This window comes from Numida meleagris, chromosome 4 (genome assembly GCF_002078875.1).
Source record: "Numida meleagris isolate 19003 breed g44 Domestic line chromosome 4, NumMel1.0, whole genome shotgun sequence".
NCBI classification, from domain to species: Eukaryota; Metazoa; Chordata; class Aves; order Galliformes; family Numididae; genus Numida; species Numida meleagris.
The window spans coordinates 30,459,004-30,481,210 of NC_034412.1; the positions used below are offsets into that span (position 1 = coordinate 30,459,004).

Below are 22,207 nucleotides of genomic sequence, written 5' to 3' on the forward strand. Positions count from 1 at the left end.
TTTTAGAAAACTGACACTGGTTTAAATGTTTCTGAGATAAGCATCTATAGCAATGACCAGTGTTAGTTTGCTCCAACATCGTGTTTGCAGCAACACATGGGACTTCCAGAGACTTTGCTGTTGCTGGGAGTTGGACCTCAGGAAGGTGCTGCAGAATTTGTGAGAAACTTAAAGGAAAACTGTGTAGCTCTATTTTCCCTTCTTGGTATGGCAGGTAATGCTCCAAGAGGCAGATGCTTGGAGACCTCCCCATTGGGAAGTTTAAGTCTAACTCTATGTTTGTTGTTACCTTGTCTTTTAACTTAATTAGAGCCAGTTTCAACAATGAAAATGAAATATTATATAGTAATACAAACACATCACTTGGTTACATGCTTAAGGAAATCTCATTTCTGTGTGTGAAGAAGTTGGAATAACAACATTCAGGAAAGAAGTATTATTATTCCTATTGAACAGTTTGATCGCTGCCTTGCCAGTTAGTGATCTTGTCCACATTTTGAGCGGTAGGACAGCAGTTCTGTGGATTAAGCTCTATCTATATATTATATCCTGGAGATTAGCTAGAATGATTCATCCTTCTGCTTCTTTGCTGGAGTAGTGAACACTCATTTAATTTGAAACCATTCATTGCTTTCCAGATCATTTTGCCTTTTATTGTGAACCCCGAGGCTCTACATATCCATGCTCTTTTAATACAGGTGTTATAGACCATGCTTTTAATACTGTAAAACTTAAAAAAAAAAAAAAAAAAACTTGTTCCTTTAACATTTTCCTTTACTGGCACTGTGTTAATTCCGCATGTTCTTCTGTTTCGGCAGCTCTGTAAACCTGCTCCTGTTTAACCTCTTGCAAGAAAACAGAGTTAGCATGGATAAAATGGAAACATGTCTAATTCTTCTTTTCCCATGGGTACTCACCTGTGTAAAAGTCCCAGTATATGTCCCTGAGATCTGCATTTGTAGAACTGTGCTGATAATAACTTTTGGGGTCAGTTAAAAGACTTGATGCTATTTTTAATAAATCTCTACTAAGGAGAAAAGTGAACTCATTAGGAATGCTATGAATAGGTACCTCTAATTGCAGAGATTGCTGATTTGTGTAAGGGCTTAACAACATGACTGGAATAGAGTTCTGCTTGGGAAAAAAGAATTCGCAGTGTTATAGAGTATTTCTTGGCCACTATTCTGGAGTAGCATTTAGCCAGAGGAAAAACAACAGACGTGTCAGTCCCTCAGCTTCCACTAACAGAAGTGTTGGTGCCTAAAAGGTGAAGAGAAAAATTAATTAATGTGCTAGTTGTATCACCACCAAACTCACCATTTGTATCTGCTTTCATTAACCAAGAAAACAAAAAAATACTTCAGTAATTTCTAAAAACTTCTGTTAGGTTGTCACTAATACAGAGACTAAGCAGGAGATCCCGTGTGACAGAACAGGAAAAATGTGATGTCATGAAAAGAGCTATGAAAGATGTGGTTCTTTGCAAAGAGCTTTTGATAGCTAAAATACAGACCTCTGTACTGCAGTAAGTCACTGTAAGCTCCCCTTAGGGTTAACAGGAGAAAGGAACCCTGGCAATCCATCTGATCAATTTTAAACCTCAGCTATAAAGATGATGATTGCATTGACTGATGTGAGTAATTCAGATGGAGATACATACATTGTGGCCTTCATAAATTGACATTACTACAGGTGGATTCCCAGAGAAATATCTAGTAAATAAGCCAATTAAAAAAGTTTGTAAATATTAATAAATTAATTTTCCCTCCTAGTAACTGTTAATGTATTGATGATTTTTTTCCAAGCTTAAAAAACAAAAATTGAAATGAAAACAGTTCTTACATTGGCTCAAATCAGGAAGATGTTTTCAGGAAACACTTAGTAGAGGACACACAAATGTCAAGGGCTGTGCTTCAGTGACTGCTGATTCTCTGCCACAGTGAGACTTTGAGAGCAAGTGCTGCTTTAAAGTCAGTCAGCTTAAGGATGGGAGACCCACTGCGGCAAGCTAAATGACATGTATTTGACTTTGTGGTGTCCCCTCCTGGGACCCTGTGTACTCAATGCAGAGATGGAGCAATTGCCTGCCCTGCAGCTGGAGTGATTCAGGGCTGTGAGGTTTCCTGATGCCTCTCTTCTTCTGCTGGCTTCAGAGCAACGGGAGAGATGAACTTCCCAGCATGGAAGTGACACAACAGTTTGGGTTCTTGAAGTCCATGTATGTTCTTTTGTCTCTCTGCTCCCCTGAATACTACAAAACTCAGAAAAGGATTTTTATCACTTCAAATATATCTATTTTTGTGTTGGCCTTCACTAAGTAGAATTTAAATTTTAATTTAAAGAGACAAATTTTAAAAAAATCATAATCCAGTGGTTCAAATTATTTCTGCCTTTTGGGTGTTACAAAACGGAGGCAAACAAGCCACTGACATGATTGCTGAAAAGGCATTTCACTATCAGTTGCATAGCAAGAGATGTTCTACCTTCCGCTAAATTTTCATAGCTAACAATAGAAAGTTACTGTTGTGTCAGTTAAACTGTGTATTCATTTAGGAGCCAGACTGCATAAGATTACCCTGAAGTATTTTTAATTTGCAGATGAAGTGGTCATAATTCATGCTGATGGCACAGCTAAGCAGATTTGTGGATTCAAATGCTGTAAAAAACGGAAAAAAAAAACCATAAAAAACTTCTAATTCCTGCCAAAATAATAGTTTTTAAAAATGTTCTCAGACTATGGGTTTTAGACTAACAGTTATAATCTTCCTTCCTGAAAAAATGCTGTAGAGATTGCTCCTCCAGGATTCTGCAGAGCTGGGACTCATGTGCTGAAACGTGCAGCTCACAAAAGCTGTCCCATGTCCTTTCTCTAGTGCTGCTGCCCACCGCTAACTTGAGATGTGCCCCCATCCTCTTCTGGTGGCTATTCCCATACTATGGAGCCACACAGATGCCCCATCATGTCCCCAGTGGCTCAGGGAGGTGCACTGAAAAGGCCGTGTTTCCTATCTGCTAATGCACGTGCATAGGGCTTTATGGGCTTTAAGAAGGGCTTTAAGATTGGTGGCTTGAGTTAGATGTTGGAAATCGCAGCATTCAATATGCAGGAACCAAAATCCCAGACCAGGCCAATGGCATTCTACATCTGTTAATACCTGATATTTTGGAGCAAAGTGCAGGAAAATCCTCTTATAAACCTTTCAGATTCAAAGTTCTTTATTAGCCAAACATGCAGAGATACAGTTCAAAGTTCTATGCAAATCAAGAAATTGAGATACCTTCAGGTTAATTTTTTCCAGGTTGCATCATGACAAATTCACTTGCTGTATCAATCCAGATCTGATTTAAGTTGAAAGTAAAAAGGAAGCATAATTTTGAAGGTATTTTCTAAATTCTGTACAGCTACCAGGGAATCTTGTAGCAGCAGTCACATTTGTTAACACATTTCTGGGCTACTCATTCTCTGAAAGAATCAGCAAGATTCTTATCCCTCCTCACTTAGTGACATATGAGCTTTGCAAGGTGACATAAAAGCTTCCACTGTTGTTATGAGAAAAGCGAGGTACTGGTATTCCTAATTACAACGCTACAATAATGAGAATGCATTTTCTTTGTATGTGCAGAGCGCTACTCACTCAGAATGATTACAGTTCAGGCACTGCATCATTCTGTTCTCACCTGACACAAAGCCTACAGTGGGCTGCTCAGAAACTGCCATTAGGATGTGACCTGTCACAGCATATATTTTGCATATATTCCCCAGTGTATCTGAATGCGGACTGCAAAGGCAAAACTGCAAGTACTGCAGATCTACAGGTCACAAGTTTTTAAATTACAACTTTCTGCACAGAGCAAACAGTTATTGAAGAATAAACATAAGTCCAGTATATAGGGGACAATCCACGAAAGCCAAGCCAAGTGTTTTCCACAAAAAGTCCTCAGCAAATTCCCAGACACCATCACTGATGCTCTGGGACTGACTTCAACTGGATGAAATACTTCTCTGTATGCACATAGTTTAGCGTAAGAACTTTTGTACCGTGTACAGATGTATGTTCTCTCTTCTGATGAATACTCCAGAAAAGTCTTCTCCCCTCAGTTGCTCATCAATCACAGCTGCACTGGAGGGCTCTAACTTTGAAGTAAAGGTGCACATTTTCCTTCAGATCAATGACCTGTATGGACCTAAAATTTGTACAGGCAGTTTATACAGAAATTCAGGAATTAAGCTGAAGTTACCGTAGTTCACATCCCCGTTCTTGTTGGGAAGAATTGCGCCCTTGCTACGTCCGTGCAATTCCCAAAGCAGAAGTGTGAGATGTCACACAGTAGGTCTAAATGCATGTAGCAACATGTGCCCACATGATGTATGTAGGATATGATGAGATTCACATCCCTTGTAGAATTGTTAGGGTCAGGTACCGTGGCTGTTGTTGTCCAGAATTTCTAGGCATTTTTCATCTCCCAAAGGCCTGAAAATCACACGGAACAAAAATGTAGATATGACAAAAAGCGCAAATAATTGCCCACTCAAAAAAAGTCTGACGATCCAGCCTCCTTGAAGCCAACGTTGGGCTGCTCTGCAAGCAGTGCTGCAAACATCACCACAGCCTGTATTGCCCTCACCTGGGTAGTAGGTAGCACCAGAGGATGTGCTTACAAAATGAAGTCTTCTTCCTCTGTGTCCTCTTTTTTTTCCTAGCAGCAGATTGTGCCACTTGCATCAGATGGCTTTAATCAACCTATGAATAAAAGAGGTTCTTTGCTTTTGGAGGGGTGAAAAATAAAGGGAAAAAAACAGCACAAATAGAATCTTCATTATGTGATCATTGCTGTGTGAATCTGCTTCCTGGCATTTTGTGTTTCTAAACTGCTTCCTCCAGGAGCATTTAATCCCAGAGAATGCTGTGTCCCAGGAGACCAGAAACTGTGCTTTAAAGGCTCAGGGAAACAGCACGTGCACATAGCAAGATTTCACTACCACTGTTCATTTTGCACTGCTCGGGATATTAATTTAATTTTAGATGCTTCGCCACAGTCAGAGAAAGCAAGCCAAATTCTCCCTAAATTAAATTAGCTGATAGTAAAAAAATTTAATGCACAGCAAATGAGATTGCATTTTCTTATATTCACTTAGATTAACATTTAGAGCTCTGAAAGCCGAGGTTTATGATTCAATGCATCATCAATACAAAGCTTGCTTAATAATGATATTCTTATTACATTTCTCTAGTTCAGGTCTGGCTTAGCGTAGACACAGAGTAATTATTCACAGACCGAAGTGGAAACAAGCAAACAGAAAACCTTTAAAAACTAGAAAAATTGGTTACAAGACCAATGCTAATTGCAAAGAACCTTAGGCAAAAGTTGTAATTGTCGCCTTATTTTGCTATTGCAATTTCAAATTTAAAACATCCCAACCTCATTTTTATTTGACAAAACTTTAATAAAACCAAATACTGATCTTCAAGTTTTCAAAACTAAACGATGTACCATAGGACAAGAAGGAAAGCAGCATATAAAAGCAATTCCAGCAAAAGGTGTTGGCAGAATGTATCAGTTAGGATTAAGAATGCTTAAGACTATCTCAGGTGTAACTTCTTAAGTAACGGATTTCCCTGCTTCCTGTGACAGGACAAGGGGAAATGGCCTCAAGTTGCACCAGGCGAGGTTTAGGTTGGATATCAGAAAAAACTTCTTTACAGCAAGGGTTGTGAAGCACCAGAACAGGCTCCCCAGGGAGGTGGTTGAGTCACCTTCCCTGAATGTGTTTAAAAACCATTTGGATGTGGTGCTCAGGGACATGATTTAGCGGTGGTTGTTAGAGTTAGGGTAGCATGGCCAGGATGTGGTTGGACTTGATTTTGAAGGTCTTTTCCAACCTGAGCAAGTCTATGATTCTAACCCAAACAGAAAGCAAAAGCCAAAATCAAGCTCTAACAATACTATGGATTTGACAGGAAACAGAACGTTTTGGTTTTGAGCATATCAAACATTTTTTGATTGGAATAAATTTACCAATGCTGTGTCCTGACAAAGAAAAATAATCAGCAAATTGCTTTTCACTCATTTTTTGATTTTTTTTAGCTGAAACAATAGAAACATCCACGGTCCTGCACTTGTTTTCAAAGTGTTCTTACGAAATCCCAGTGTTTAATATTTTCTTGAGATGATTTTGACAGCGGTATGAGCTCTACTCATCTTTTCCATACAGCTTCTTTTATAAGGTCAGCCAGTCTCTCGAAAGCCTGCAGTGATATAAAAGATGGTTTAAATTCATATACCTGCATTACTTAAACACACAGTAAACTACTAAAACTACCCTAACGTTCACATATGAACTCACTGTTTTATACTACAAAATTCTGCTGATATTCTGTGTTTTCCTTTTTTTAACAACATGCATGGGCTTTAAATCATACTGTGACTAGATAAAGCTTCCATTCATCTGACAAAAAAAATGAAAGGTAGTTTTTTTCTGAAGCAGAAAAATACACTTGATGTTCAATGATTATTCAGAATTGAAATGAAGCTAATGAGTTGTTTTAATACAACTAGCAATCCGTGGAAGAGTATCTCTTTTAACCCATTATAGAGCCCTAGAGACTCAGAGCTGAAAGAAAAGAAAGAACAATTCAGACGAGGAGCATACAGAAGTACAATGGCAGCAAGGTACAATTTGATTGTCAGCAGTATGGTTATGAATTACTTCTTCTTTTACAAAGAAGAAAGAAGAAAGAAGAAAGACAATAGAAGCACATATCTGTTACAGACCTGAGTAGCTGAACGAAAGTAAAACTACAACTACTGAACTTTCAAGCACCTTCATCAGAGAATTATTAAATCTGAACAAACAGATATCTCCTAAACTTTCTCCCCACTGATTTTACAGATACAGCCAAATAACATCCGAATTGTTTGTAAAATACAGATTACTTCTTGAGAAATGAAATGCAACATATACGTGAATCATAGGAAAGAAAACCAATATTCTTTCTTACAAAGAATTGGCAGAACACACAAAAAAAGGCAATTCAATTTCAGGAAAGGAAAATATGGAAAATAAAAATACACACAGTTTGCTAATACTAGGACAAATACCAAAACTTTGGCCTCACTGAAACCCTTCTGAATAATAACTGGGGTGATTAAGTGTAAGAATCTGTATGTATGAGATACACGGAAAAAAAACTGATGAGTCCTAAAAATTTGGCACATTTCAGGAAATTTGGTAAGAGTATCTTGCCCAAGAAACAGCTGCTTCAGAAGTACTGCTTTAGTGCCGAAGTACTCAAACAAATACACTAGCAAATAAGAAATCAAACAAGGAGAAGTAAGTACAAATATCATTACATCATGTAATTATCTGAGACAGTGTTCTTGATAAGAACGTTAAAAAAAAAAAAATCCCAATCTCACTTACCAGATCCATCTGGGCTGGAGAAGGCAGAGAGAAAGAAGCTCTGACATAAGGACTGGGCTCCGAACTATCGATGTTGAACATCCCTCCAGGAACTAGTAACACCTACGTAAAAGTGGTGAACCACTGAGTTATAATCACTCGTATATATCACTCGAATATATATATTCACGTTGAAAACACTATGTTATATTAAATTTGAGAGGGCTCACTACTGATATCAGAATGTGGACAGATACATTTTGTCTTTTCTAAGCAAGAAGCCAAAAATATGCAAACTGGTATCAGACTTTTTATAACAAATCCAAAGGGCCTCTCAGGCTGGTTCATAACCATGTCTGGTTTATTGTCACAGTGTTTAGAAGTACCAGTGCAGTGGGATGCAGTTTACTCAGTGCACTGTATTGTCTCTTTTAAATTTTAAAAATAAAATCACACTTAATTTTTCATACTAAAAAGACAGTCTGTAATGATGGCTGCCCACTTTATTACATATACAATACTAAGAATATAATATTATATATAATAATAAATATATTGTATATTATATATATATAATATCTAGTGTATATATATGTGATTTAAATTTAAGCTGATAAATATCAACATTTGAATACATACAAGAAAATAATTTATTAATGACATGCTACATTACAGAACAATGCCTCAGACTCAATGATGATTGTGGACACAAGTTCCCTACTTTTACAGGTGTGTTCCTATGTGCAGATAGATACAATAAATTTATTTTATCCTTTCCTCATTTAATATCATATGCCATTAAGCCATAGGTCATACTTCTTTTTGCAAAGCTTTTTCCATGATCAGCTGATGTGTATCAGAAACTCCCTTAATTTTGATCCATAAGAACATGCCAGCAGCAGGAGGATACCATTCTGCCAAGCCTAGAGAAAAAGAAAAGGGAATCAAGAACGAAACTTCTGTTCCTCCTGTAATTGATACATCATAGAGTAAGTAATGAAAACTTGTTGCTTGAATGAACTTGAATGAACTACTGGTAATGAGCAGTGTCCCCCAGGGGTCTGTCTTGGGACTGGTACTCTTGAACATCTTTATCAGTCACAAAGATGATGGGATTGAGTGCACCCTCAGTAAGTTTGCTGATGACACCAAGCCGAGCGGTGTGGCTGATTACAGTAGAAAGAAGGGATGACATCCAGAGGGACCTTGATAAACCCAAAAGGTGGGCTCTTGTGAAACTTATGAGGTTCAACAAATCAAAGCACAAGGTTTTGCACTTGGATCGAGGTAATCCCAGGTAAGTATACAAACTGGAAGAAGAATTCCTTGAGAGTAGCCCTGCTGAGAAGGACTTAGGGGTCCTGGCTGATGAAAAACTTAACATAAGCCAAGCGGTGTGTGCTTGCAGTCCAAAAGGCCAGTGGTATCCTGTGTGGCATCAGAAGAGGGGTGGCCAGCAGAGACAGGGAGGTGATTGTCCCCCTCTATTCTGCCCTCGTGAGGCCCCAGCTGGAGTACTGTGTCCAGGTCGGGGCCCCCAGCATAGGAAAGATGTCGAGCTTTCCGAGAGCATGCAGAGGAGGGCCATGAAAATGATCCATGGACCTCTCCTATGAAGGCAGGCTGAAGTCCAGGAAGACCACATCAACAGCCTTACCTTCATCCACTAAGCAGGTCACCTTGTCATAGAAGAAAATCAAGTTTGTAAAACTTGAAAAGGGGAACCTAGGAGTTATGAAGAGGGTGATGGCTTAGAGAGAATTTGTCTTAAATTATATATGCAAACTTACTGCGTGCCTGTTGTTTACCTAGAAGTAATTATCTGGTTTTGGACATGTTTTTTGAAGAAACTATTTATTTAACATCTTCTTTAGCATTAGCATAACATCTTTTTTACATTGATGTATTTAACTAATACATATCTACAGAGGGCTTGAGCACCTCTCCTTCGAAGATCAGCTGAGGCAGCTGGACTTGTTCAGCCTGGAGAAGAGAAGGCTTCATGGGGACCTCACTGTGGCCTTCGTACTTAAAAGAGACCTTATAAACAGGAGGGAGACTGAGTTTTCACATGAGCAGGTAGTGATAGGACGGGGAGGACAGTTTTAAACTAAAAGAGGGGACATTTAGATTACATGTTTGGCAGAAATGTTTTACTCAGGGAGAGGTAAGGAACTGGCACATGCTGCCCAGAGAGGCTGTGGGTGCCCCGTTGCTGGAGGTGTTCAAGACCAGGATGGATGGGCCCCCAGGCAGCTTGATCTGGTGCTTGATCTAGCAGTTGACCACTCTGCCTGTTTTAGGGGAGTAGAGATGGATGATCTTCAAGTTCTCTTCCACCCCAAGCCATTCTATGATTCTATGAAAATAGAATCTGTTTTCCATACAAAATATAGCTCCTATTACTAGAATAGACTACTCTCCACCAGTCAGAAGACTTTATAGTCTTCTATATATAAATATATTCTCACAATGCACCCTAAGGTAACCCAGAGCTATCGTGTTGTATTGGTACTTGGGGAACTGAGACAAAAAGGGTAAATAATCCATGGTCATTCAGAGCTACGTAGAAAAAGAAGAAATAATTCTTATCTAAAATCTGGAAATTAGAAAGAGCAAGTACACTGATGATCATATGGTACTCGAGTACCCAGGTCCCAGGGAAGTAGCTCAGGAAGGTGGGCAGTTCTTAAATAATTATTGCTGATTCCACCGCAGACTGACTAAAAGGAGTAACTATAGTCACTACCTGTAATCCCATTGTTGTTGATCAGTTTCTTTCTGTGCTCTCTGATTAATCATAAAAGTGAATGTCTGAAATTAAGTTCAGACAAAATGACCATCACTACTACCATATTTCTATCTTCTTTTGAATTTCAGCCACTGAATCTGACACTTTCAGATAGAGATTTTAAAGACAAAGATTTTAAACATAAAAAGAATGCAGTGGAGTGAAATACATGCTGTCTGTAAAGTTGGTGTATATGGAGATAATGTGGTGAGCTTTTTTCTCATCATCATTAACTTGTCCCCCACCAGAAAAGCAGGACAACGGCAGTCTTAGCTAATCTGTCCTAAGCTTAATATTTCATGCCATTGATTTGCTCATAGTGATCACCTATCCCTTTGGTCAAGAGATGGCCTTAAGCAATTTTTCTTGAACACAAAGATGATAATAGCTAGAACAAAAGTCTAAGTAATTAGCTGTGTTGCACTGACTGACCTTTTAACCACTTCTCAGCAGCAAAGAGCATTGCATCCCGCTGGGTCCTGTAGAACTCCACAACTCTGAAAGTACATTATCAATTCAAAGCCATGACCTCATAGTGCTTCAGAGTCCATTTGTTTCCAAAAGCAGAAACAAAGCTTTTCTACTTATCAACCAAAATGCACACTTAACAAAAATATGAGCACATCCTAGATCAGCACAATACAATATACTGTGTATCTGAAACTTTGTAAATGCATTAGAAAAGTTTAGAATGCTTCACTGTGTCTGCAACAAAGCACAGATCAGTGAGATAGAGGAAGTGTGTTTGTAGCTGCTTCTTAATCTTTACGCGTCACTAGGAAGTTCAGTTTTCCTACAAAATCTATATTCATACTCCTATTTCTTATACCTATTCTGTGATACCTAACACAATACAAAGCCAGGGCTACTATCTCTGCTCTTTTTTTTTGATCCTGGTATTTACAGAATGGGTAACAGCCAGGTGCTCAGGGGCAGAAGTGGCTGTTGGGGTCAGATGTAAGAACCTTATGCTTTTCTTACAACCCCGTGACAAGCCTTTACAAACTGTAACATGCTACCCGTGGCTGTAGGAAGCTTAGGGTTCAAATGGTATCTGATTATAACATCTGAAATGCAACATGAATACTCATGTGGATACCTGTTTTTGTGTAGCTAACAAGAAGCAGCATGACAGATGAGGGGATTCAAAGTATGACATGACCTTACCTGTCTGTATGCTCCAAGAAACCCTCTTCTCCCCATTGATGAAGAAGCTGTGATATTATCATCTAAAGAAATAAAATACACTATCAGTACAGAACTGCTCCACAATCTCAAAAGATATATTGCCCTGTGTGTTACTCAGAATTCCACCTGGGCAAGAAATTGCATGCAGGGTCTCTTGGAACCCTTTATAAACAGAGATGGCAGTAGCAACAGGCTATTGCAGTCTATGTTACTGCTACCTTCAAGGACAGTGGCAAAATTTGGAAGTTGGAGAAGGAGGAAGGAATGGATGGAGAGCTGATTATGGGAACCTGGGAGAAAAAGGAAGGCAATGTATACTGCTTTACAGAAGTTCCTTCCACTTGCATCAGTCCCTCTGCTTTAATACTGCCTCTATGATGAACTAATGGAATTGGAAGTCGTATATAGACGTGCTTGATGTCTCCTTTCCTTATTACTAATTATAAAGGAGCTGTCACTGTGATGTCTGTGAGGTGCCAGTATTATTTTAGATACTAAGTATGAAGAAAAACACATGGGGGGGGGGAGGGGGAAGAAGAATTTTCACTGTATGCTTTATATTGAGGTTTTTCAAGTGATCTCATTAGTAAGAGATAAAACATCTTAAATCTTGATTCTTGGAGGCTGCCCGTTAATAGTATATTATACTAGCTGAAGCAGTAGTGCTTTCCATGCGCTAAGCTCTTTAGTTCTGGCTGCAGTTTCTTCGGTGGTCTCTTCCTTTTGGTGAAATTGACAATATCTGTTCTTGTAACTAAAACTGAAAAAGGTGCAGCGCAACTATAAAAGATGCTTGTTCTTAGTTTCCTATGACTTGGAATCTGTTAGGTTTTTTTTCCAATACAATGCAGTTAGTAGTTTAGTACTTGCCTGTGTGAAAGTGCTGGTGTGCATTGTAGAAACCTGAATGTGTAGAATAACTCTGTCGATAAGAGGCTTGGGACCTGTCAGAAAACCTACTCTCAACCTACAAGAAAAAGGGAAAATTACAACAGGAAATGCCAAGTACAAATCCTTTATGTGAGTTGTGATTTAACTTCTAACTGGAAAACTTGCAATCATTTCACTAAAGTGCTAGGGCTCTTACATGTATTTATATCTGTAATACTGCCCTAAACCCCAGGTTTACACAACTTCTGAGCAAAGCATCAATCAAAGGGAAGGAAAGATGGATTGTTCACATAATCAAAAGTCATGAATGCTCAGCTTCATGGAAAAACACACAAACTGGCAAACAGGCTTCCTCTTTTGCTCTCTTTCAGCATGGCAGGATAAATGGAATTCAGGCTGATAAAATAGGTTCTTATTCATGTTTCAGTGCTATGACCTGTCTTTACTCAGACTGTGTTTCCTCAAACAGCTATTAAAGCCAATCAGTAAGCTCAAATGTGTCCTTGGCAAAGACAAAATTGCATTGTGCTTTTTGTAGTGTTACTTCTGGAAGTGCCATCACACTTAGCATCATGCTGTCTCTTCACTTTCTTGGGGATGGGGCTACAATCCACTAGCTGCCAGTGCAGAATTCACATTACTTTCTTATATCTATTAGAATAATAAAAGAAAGTTAAACACAAATATATTGTTTTGTGTGAGAGTATCCAGCTTAATTTTTCAGGTGGACACAACCTGAAAGAACCATAAAGCTAGATTAGATATCACTGTAACTTTATGATTGATTGTGGAGAACTATGCCATTATTTCTTTTTTTTTCTTTATGTTGGTAGAGTCTGCAGAAATGGTAAAAGATGGGAAAACTGGCAAAAGACTACTAGGAGTTTCAGGAAGAGAGCTTCAGGCCAGCATCTCAGTCTTTCTGCCTATGTGGTACCTGGAAGACTGGCCTGCCTGGGCAGGATGGTGTAACTATCAGAATCACAAGAGAATCAGAATTTGGAATTTCAAGAGATGACAGGAAAGGTTAGTACACTGAATAAAAATATTTTGCAGAAATGACTAGGTATTAGATGAAAAAACATCATCTGATCCTTTTGTACACAGTATTAGTCTTGTGCCTTAATCAAGGGGCAATATTAAGGAGTCTGAAGCAGGCCTTACCCAGATGAGAGAATTTTAGAGAATGAGTCAGTTCTGATAACTCTGCCATCCACATCCATTGAGAGGAAAGTTGGAGCCCATGGCTTGGAAGAAAAATAAAAAATAAAACTCAAGTTTCTAATAAGGATTGTGGTGGAATTACCTTCTTTGCTATGAAGACATAATTATTTCTTAAAGTATGTATTTTGATAGTAAATATTTGACAGATGGACGTTCAAAGGACAAGTGGACAACCTGCTGACAAATGGCTGTTTGGACTCGCTGTCTGAGATGTAATATTCCGTGGAGGCCAGCAAGCAATCAGCCTTCTTACTTCTAGATGCTTAGCCCACTGATCAGCATACAAGTGCTCAGTTCAAGATTTGGTATGACGCCATAAGCAGGGGAAACAAATTAATTCTCTGTCAAGGTTTTTATGGAGTATACAGAAGGATACTGTAATTTTTAAGATGGAACACAGTAGCTTTTAGCTTTACCTTTAAAAAAGAAAACACAACCAAACAAAAAAAACCCAAACAAACAAAAGGAAGACATGTTCAAATTTCGATCTTACTGAGTTCAGCATGCTTTTTCCTTATCAGACATTCTATTACCTTTACACATCCTCCCCTCATTCTCTAGCAAAGCTTAACAATGCTATTCAATGACTGTGAAGCAGTTTTACTGCTTCCTCCCACAAAAAACGTATTTCAAAATAGAATACTGTAACAATGTTTTGCTTCTTTACAAGATCAGCTTTTTATTCCTGAAGTTGGGAGCTTGATTAGACTGTGCTGCCACAGATCCATGCAGGAGGACAGTTAAACACTTTGTTACCCACAGGGGTAAGATCTGAAGGGAAGGAGGGAAGCTGCCTATCCAGTACTACTTCCTATGGCTTTTGGGAGAACTGGACTCCAAAAGGCAAAGGGGTAGAAATGAGAGGTAGCAGATTAGAAGTAAACCATCTTCCCCTGGATGGAGAAGTGACTGGGTTGAAAGGAACATCAAGAGGCTGCTAATTTCAAGCGCTGCTCTGGCGGTACGTTTGTTCTGCTCTGCAGGCAAAGTCTTTGCAGTTTTCTTAGTAATGAAGGAAATTCTGTCCTGTGTAAGGCTTGAGGAATTTGAACCACCACAATTAACACGCTGATGCAATAGAATACCACAAAGGGGGACAAGTGAAAGTAGCAACTGACTGTTAAGCATATAACTAACTTAGAAGAAGGACATGAAGAGTATCATAGACGATCTGTGACTCAAACTTCATTTCTTTGGTATCAGAAATGAAGGTGCTACGTAGTATGGAAGGTTACCTTTTCAAACTGAAGAAAGTAATAAGGATCATCTTCTATTATAAGGAAATCATATTTTCTTGCAAGCTAAAGAAAGAAATGAATACAAAGTAAAGACTGATTAAAACGTAACGACTGTAAATTCAGTTCTTCATATACTCTGGACCTACTACCAGGACTCTATTAGTATCCCACAGGTTGCTCATTCACTATATACTAGGCTGTATCAGCAGGAGGTTTCAAATGCCCAATTCAGACCAAACAATCTGAACAGTAAACACGCTACCTGCAGTGCAAGGACAGGTACGTAACTAAAGGTGTGTTCAAAGAGTACAGTACACTTGTGGCAAACCCACTTTGAAGCTCCTGACAAAGACACCAGGCAGCAGTGGACTACTACTGCAAAAAATAATTTACCTAATGCATAACCTGCTTTTGAAGACTCCTCGTGAAAGACGTTTTTTTTTAGAAACAAGTTCTGGGAAGAATGCATACTGGACCAATAATGGGCCCAAATGCTGCATGCAGAGTACCCTTAGCTAAAACAAGATGGACATTTACCCATTTCTACCTACAACGTTCATGAGGCCCTCTCATACCTGGTACATACCTGGTAAATCTCCTTCTTGCGATCAGCGGTCAGAGAGTTTCCAGTTGGGTTGCAGCCATTTGGAATTGTGTATAGGAATTTGGGGAGAAGGCGGCTATGATTTTTTACATCTTCTGGACTCCAAGCAGACAGAATTTCTTTTAGAGCTTCCGGAATGATGCCATGTTGGTCACTAGGAATGTTAATGATGCTACAGCCCAAAGGTCTCAGCTGTCGACAGGATAAGCAAAACTGTCACAATCTTTTCTGACTTCATAGCTATCCAAAACTCTTACTTCCTCATGATTCAAATTGAAGCTTGTCTAGGTTTGTTATGTAGCTTGCTGAACTTACCGCATTCCCCTTTATTTGCCCTGTTAAGCTACATGAGGAGAAAAAGGTAACTAATGTCTAGCTGCTGTTCTTCTACAGGAAATGACACATTTTTGCAAGCAGAAAGGCATTTGGAGAGTTTGAATTGTTCTCTTCATGCTCTCAACACAGACAGTAAGTTTACTGCAACTGTACTTCCTGCGGATCATTTGCATTCTACTTGAGCAGAAGTACCAGAACTGTAAGCTACTCACTACTGACAAAGGGCAAAGAATCTGCTCACAGTAGAGATATTCAGCAATACCTGAGAGAACAAAATGATGCTACTGCAATGACATGTTGACAGCAGTATGAAGAGTTGCAGGAAAAATACTAACAAAACAGCACGCTGTCCCCCCTCTGTGGGATTTCAATCCGTACCATGTAGAGCTCAGTGTTTTTAAGTAAAAATGTAAGTTGATGCAGTAATTTTAAAAGTATGTTCTTAACAAGGCATCTTTGATTTGTCAAACAATATCAAAATTCCTTTCAATGCAAGGGGAAACTGGGATGAACTGGTATATCATCTATCCTAACCCTTCTTACACCTCTTATGTATTTGTACTTGACATTTAATTACAGACTCATTGTATTTTCAGAAGGAAACTTTGCTATTTTTGTACAGTTCCTACTAGTTCACATCTGAAAACTCACTAGTTATGGGTACAGTATAATCAGACTATAAAATACTTCAGTAGAACACGACAGTATGTTGAAATACCCACTTATAAATCTGTTCTGAACTATGTTGTGATGGCCTTCTTCCCAATCCCAAATATGGCTTCAGTCCTAGAACAAACCTAGGATTTAGAAAAGGACTGTGTGTCCTGGGAATAGCTTTTATGAATTAATCTTTATGAACTTAATTGGACTAGCAGTAAAAACTTGACTCTTAGATGAGTTTTTGCTGTAAATACAGGGCACACAAGCAAGTAGATCAGGTGCTAAAATGCTGTTTAAATCTAATGTTAACAACTTTTTGTTGATGAAATACTTACAGCTGCTAGTGTCCCAGAATACGTAGGGGCGTCCAAAAGGATGCTGTCCCCAGGATTAATGAGCATTTCAAACACCTGTAAAAGAAAACTATTTTAGAAATATTTTACACATGCTTCCTACTTCTGACTTCAGTGAGATTATAAGTCTTGGTTACACATCAGTAATTCCCTAAAAATTTAAGTAACTATGCTGTCTGTGAGGAAAACAGATCAACAACCAGCTTTAGAAACAACATGGAGCTAGGGAATAACAGCTTGAAATGGGAGCAGCTCTCTGTACAACAGAAAGTGTTTCATGTGCAGAAAGTATCAACTAAGCAGCAGAGCAGACTGAATAGGCTGATTATTCCAGGAAAACTAATACAGTTTGTCATGTTACAGAAAAGCAAATAAGGCACCTCTGTGTTTATTACAAAAGTAAAAAGAAATGTTATCTTGGCATATTTTCTGACAGGCTTTTTGGTTTATCTGAACATTCACGTATGTTTGACATGAGACTGTCCAACATGTTTTAAGTTCTGTTACCTTGTATGGATAGCCTGAGATGTTTGCTTAATGAACACTCTACGCAAAGCTTTGCAGTGATGCTTAATGCTAAATATAGCTGAACTGAGGGAAGAAAACATCATCTTGAAAGAAGTACTTTTAATATACAGTTCTTGGTCCTACTTTGCACAAGCCTTCCTGGCTGCCGGTTGTGACACACACTTCCATTTGTCCTTGCTCAGGACTGTAGTTGGCCGTGGGGGGATTGTGCAGATTCCTCTGAAAATTCTTTAACCACGACAACAGTTCTGGAATCCTGAAACAGGAATGAGAAAAGGTTCATCTAACATCTTACACAGTCTGAAAAGAGGTTGCTCCTCTAAATCACTGTCAAATCTAGTATACAGTCCTGCATCTGACTTGAACTCTCACACAACTATACTCAGATGCTAATTTGACTGTTTTATCAAATAACAAAAATGATATCAATGTTTCTCCTGGAAAAGCAGCAAAGATGAGCATCTACAGTCCACACACACCAAATGATGATAGTGAAATCTGGGCAGAAATGATTCACTGACAATGCAATGTAGGTGGAGGTTAAACAGGATCTACTCCTACAAACAATCTTTCCATACTCAGATGTGGCCATCTGACAAAGCTTGCAATGCTTCTGGGAATGGGCTACAGCTAGCAAGAAATTTGGAAATTAGTTTTTAAAAAAATTGTTTTAGGATGAAGTCTTGTAGTATGTTTACAAATGCCTGTTTTCTAAAGCTGTGTTCACTTAAGTATTAGGAAAAGTTGCAACTGCACTGATTAATGCCCTATGTGACTATGTAGGTACATGCATATTTTTGCAAGCCTGTAATAAGCCTGACTTCGTGCTGTCTGTTGGGGAGTTGCTAAGAGTGTTAAACTAATGTAACATATGTAATTTTTGTACTAAAAATGCCAATACTATGAATACCTCAGTTCAAGCACCACAAGTGGTACATGTTGACTTCTTTAGGGTACCAAATAAAGGCAAAATGAATGCTCCAGGCTGTGGAAACTGCACTTCAATGCTACATCATTCATTGAATATCTTAATGCAAAACACAGGAGGAGTCCTTTTACTGTCTTGGGAATTGGGATTCTCAGACACTAACAGCTGGGAAATCTCTGGATTGTTAAAAAAAATTGCTCATCTACTCAGAACCTTCTGCTTAAACTAAAATATAAACACTGAGGAAAATTTAAAGAAGTTAAAGCTGTTTTTGTAAAGATAATTAACGCAATGATAGAGAACTTCAGGATTCTTTCATTCTGCCATCCTTCAGTGCATGCAGCCTTGACAGATACCCTGCTGAGGCAGAGTACTGAAGAGCCCTCTTCATCAGGTCTTCCCCAATCTCAACAGCATTTCCATGTCCAGTGGCAATAGTAGCCTTCTTAAATGGAAAAACAGCAGGATTTGGTGCCCCTCCAGCCAGAGAGATGAGAGACGGAGGAGACTTCTGCATCAATTCAGCTACAGTAAAAGGAAAATACCTCAATTATGATTTGATTATTGCAGCAGTTGCTCATACACTTTATCTAATAATGAACCATGTAAGTTTGTTCTGTTTTACTACTACTGGTAGTTACATCTGATTATAGCTTTTAAATAAGGGAGCGGCAATGTTCCTGGCAGCATGGCTTTAGTGGCATTCTGTAAATAAGGTGGTATGATGAAAATGTTGACAACTCTTGCTTTAAATGCAATTTCACAATCATTCACATCCAATCTGCTCTGCTGGGAGCACAGACTGGACCTTGCAGTGCACTTTGCTCACAATATGGCATTCATACTGGCTTGACACTTTTGGCTCAGATGTGAGAGGATAGATGATACCGGGTCTGGCTCAGTGTCTTCTGAGTTTGTTCTCCAGTACTTATTAGACAATTGGACAATGCGTGTCTATTCAGTAGCAACCTGTGCCAAAACCCCTGCTGCAGAAGAGGTAGCAGAGACTTTCAGGTGCATGTTTAAGTGACAACCACACTATTTGTTATGTCTGGATGAGTTTCTGAAATGAACAGTTCAAGGCTACTCTTTTTCTCTTTATATGTACTTGACATCTCTAGATTAAAGAAATCACGGTTACCTGGCCCTGTGAACAGCTGGCAGACTTTCTCTCAAGCCTGCTCAAGACTTTAGTCACAGTACCTCCATCAAGTCTAGAACACAGAATGATACCCTCAAGAGAACTTGCCAAGAGCAGGTGTATACTCACTCAGAACTCTTATTGGAGATGCTTTTCTTGCTGCGCTCACATTTGTGATAAACCGAGAATAATTCATGTCCATGGGGAAAGAGCAATTAGTTCAGCATCACGGGGGAAAAGTGAATGGGAACCCTAGTGCTTCCGGTACGTGCATCTGCCACCAGTAATACCTCCAACGGTTCCTCTCTACAGCTAGGCTCTATCACGTCAATTTATATTAAAGTCAGCGCTGGAATTTCTCCTTTTGGAACGAAGGAGTTTTCTACTTCACGTACCCTGGCTGGGCCACAGCCTCCCTCCCGCAGCTACGATCACACAGAATAGGATTGTAGAACAGGATCGTTTGAGTTGGAAGGGACCCTTAGAGGCCATCCAGTCCAACTGCCCCACAATGGACAGTGATAGATACCTACATCTGGACCGGGTGCTCAGAGCCCCGTCCGGCCTTACCCGAGTGACCCAGGGACGCGGCCTCCACCGCCTCTCCGGGCAACGCGTCGCGGTGCGCGGGGCAAAAAGGCAGGGATTCCGAGTAACAACAGTTCGAAGAGCGCCTTTCCAGCAAGCGCAGCGCCGAGCTTGCGCTTGCGGCTCTTGAAACAACGCGCGGCAAACACGCCGCGGGCGATCGCGCCGTCGGAAAGCGCTGCTCTTAACGTCACCGCGGAGCGCCGCTCCCCCGCCGGCAGCGCAGCGCGTCCCCGCCACGGCCGTTCCGCTCACCTGTTGCGGCGCGTCAGGCGCGGCTCGCTGCCCGTTCCCGCTGGAGCCCGCGCTGCCTGCCCCTGTCCCCTCGTGAGGGGAGAGCCGCGGGGACGGAGCGCCCCGGCCCGACCCCACGCGCGGCGAAGGCCGCTCGGTGCCCTGCCCCGTCGGGACGACAACCCCGTGCGCGGCAGCTGGCGGAGCTCCCGCGGCGCGGAGCATGTGCAGAGCGGGCTCGTCCGCCGCTCGTCCGCCGCTCGTCCGCCGCTCGTCCGCCGCTCGTCCGCCGGCGGGTGGGCGGGGAGAAGGGCCGCGGAGGCGGGCTGCGGGCCTGGGGCTGTGCTGCTGCGTAGGGGCGTGCCGAGCTCGTGAGGTGGGCGGCTCTCCCGTCCTTTATTTTTACTTTTAGTTATTTTCATTTTTTAACTCGGCTTGTGGGCGAAGGAGCTGGGAAAGCGGCAGGTGCATCGGAGCTGCCGGGAGCGTAAATCTTGTTCTGTTCCCGGCTGCCGGCGTTGGGCTTCGTGGCACAGAGCAAAGCCCCGAGAAGGCTGAGGAAAGATTTCTGTTGATTTCTGCGCGCTTTGGTCTCAGCCGATTACGGTGTCGTCATAGTGAAACGAATGGAAAAAGAAAGTCAGACGCTGTGCTGCTCTTTGTATTCCCCAGCAATCACAGATCACGCGGTCCGTCCTGCTGCTGGGTGAGAGCACTGATTTCCTCGCTGTCTTTGGGTAGGACGTGCACAGTGAGAGCAATGGCTGCTCGGCGCACTTCTCCCCTAATTCCCACCTATGGATGTTCCTAATGGGCAACACCCTCCGTCATCTTAAAGCGTATCACAGAGTCTTTAAGGCTGGAGAGACCGATATGATCATAACCGGGTCCAGGCCCACACTTAGCAGGGCTCTGCCTGCCCAGCCCCGCCGGCGGTGGCGATCCGGGAGCGGCGGACGGCGCGGTGCGGAGCGCTGTGGGCCCGCACTGGCTCCCGCCGGCCACCAGAAGGCGCCGAGGCGCCGCGTTTCCAGCCCGTGAGCTCAGCCGGCGTGCCGATTTCAGATGGGATCATTGCAGCGTACCTACGGTGCGAAGTACTACAAGTTGAGGTCTTCCCTGTCTGTCTTCTCTCTGTAACTTGTATCCACAGCACTTCATCCCACCAGAAGAAATTGCGGTTGTGAAATCAAGCCTCTTGACCTTTCATATTTCCCGTAGGGGTGCATAGATGGAAAAAGGATGCTGAGATTAGAAGCTAAGATGCAAGTTAAAAATCAATTCTCTTAAGGAAGCTTCTCTGCAAATTTGATCTGATAACTCACAAAGATTTTTTCTTGCTAAATAGGATGTGTGCAGACTGTAGGAATAATATCTAGGTTTAATAAGAGTTGCTAGTAAACCGTTTAAGGATCTACAAAAGGACTCACCTCGGATTAAGTGGATTTATAAACTGATTGTATTTTGAGCAAGACTTGCACAACAGTACAGGAAGTGGATATTCCCCTGGCAGTTGCTAATTTTATTTCACTGTTCAGTGACCCTACTGGCTGGGCCACCTGTAGCCCTGTTCATTTTATAAACCATGTTAGCCTCTTTGCTTTCCACAGATAAATGCTTATTGATGTGTTGGCCAAATGCCTTTTCTCTGTTCAGGTATAATTTTAGTTTTGTAAGTTCCTGTGGAACTGGCGTTAAGCTTTCAGCAAATACGGTTGTTAAAATTATGGCTTGCTTAACATCTGCTGCTATGTGGAGAAGACAATGTTATGTTTAATGAAAGATTTTTAAGATTTAAGTGAAGTATAGGAGAATTTTGAGGGGCTGAGGAAAACACCACAGACTGAAAGTGCCAAGGTATATCCTTCGATACGGATGATGTTATCACCAATTGTTATTTTATCAAGACTTTTTTCTTTCAAAGAAGGGAACGCTTAGAGCTAGATTAGAGTTAGCCCTTGACAGATGGAGGTCCTTCCTGGCCTTTCATGTGTTGCCTTTGTTTAAGCAATTTTCTTTTATGTACCCAATAATGGTATAGAAAATCCTAGCTACAAGCTCGTACTCAAGATTTTCCTTGATTACCTTCACCCGAGGTGTA

The 22,207-nt window shown here is 40.7% G+C and overlaps 1 protein-coding gene and 1 long non-coding RNA gene across 3 annotated transcripts; both read right to left on the reverse strand.

Annotated features, from left to right (window-relative positions):
- Positions 3,199-5,751, reverse strand: LOC110398292. Its single transcript, XR_002438301.1, has 2 exons — positions 4,627-5,751; positions 3,199-4,472 (listed from the first exon to the last, which is right to left on the reverse strand). It is a non-coding gene; the product is annotated as an uncharacterized LOC110398292 (long non-coding RNA).
- AADAT (aminoadipate aminotransferase) lies at positions 6,056-20,421 on the reverse strand. 2 transcript variants are annotated; one of them, XM_021395818.1, is made up of 14 exons: positions 20,128-20,421; positions 19,414-19,482; positions 18,500-18,668; positions 17,339-17,471; positions 16,670-16,744; positions 15,321-15,530; positions 14,732-14,797; positions 13,437-13,519; positions 12,252-12,348; positions 11,361-11,422; positions 10,626-10,690; positions 8,219-8,325; positions 7,424-7,525; positions 6,056-6,248 (listed from the first exon to the last, which is right to left on the reverse strand). In XM_021395818.1, exons 2-14 carry the CDS (start codon positions 19,478-19,480, stop codon positions 6,198-6,200), a joined length of 1,287 nt encoding a protein of 428 aa, XP_021251493.1. In that variant the 5' UTR covers positions 19,481-19,482; positions 20,128-20,421; the 3' UTR covers positions 6,056-6,197. The 2 variants fall into 2 exon arrangements, with proteins under 2 accessions (XP_021251493.1, XP_021251494.1); XM_021395819.1 differs by lacking the exon at positions 20,128-20,421 and adding an exon at positions 19,855-20,060.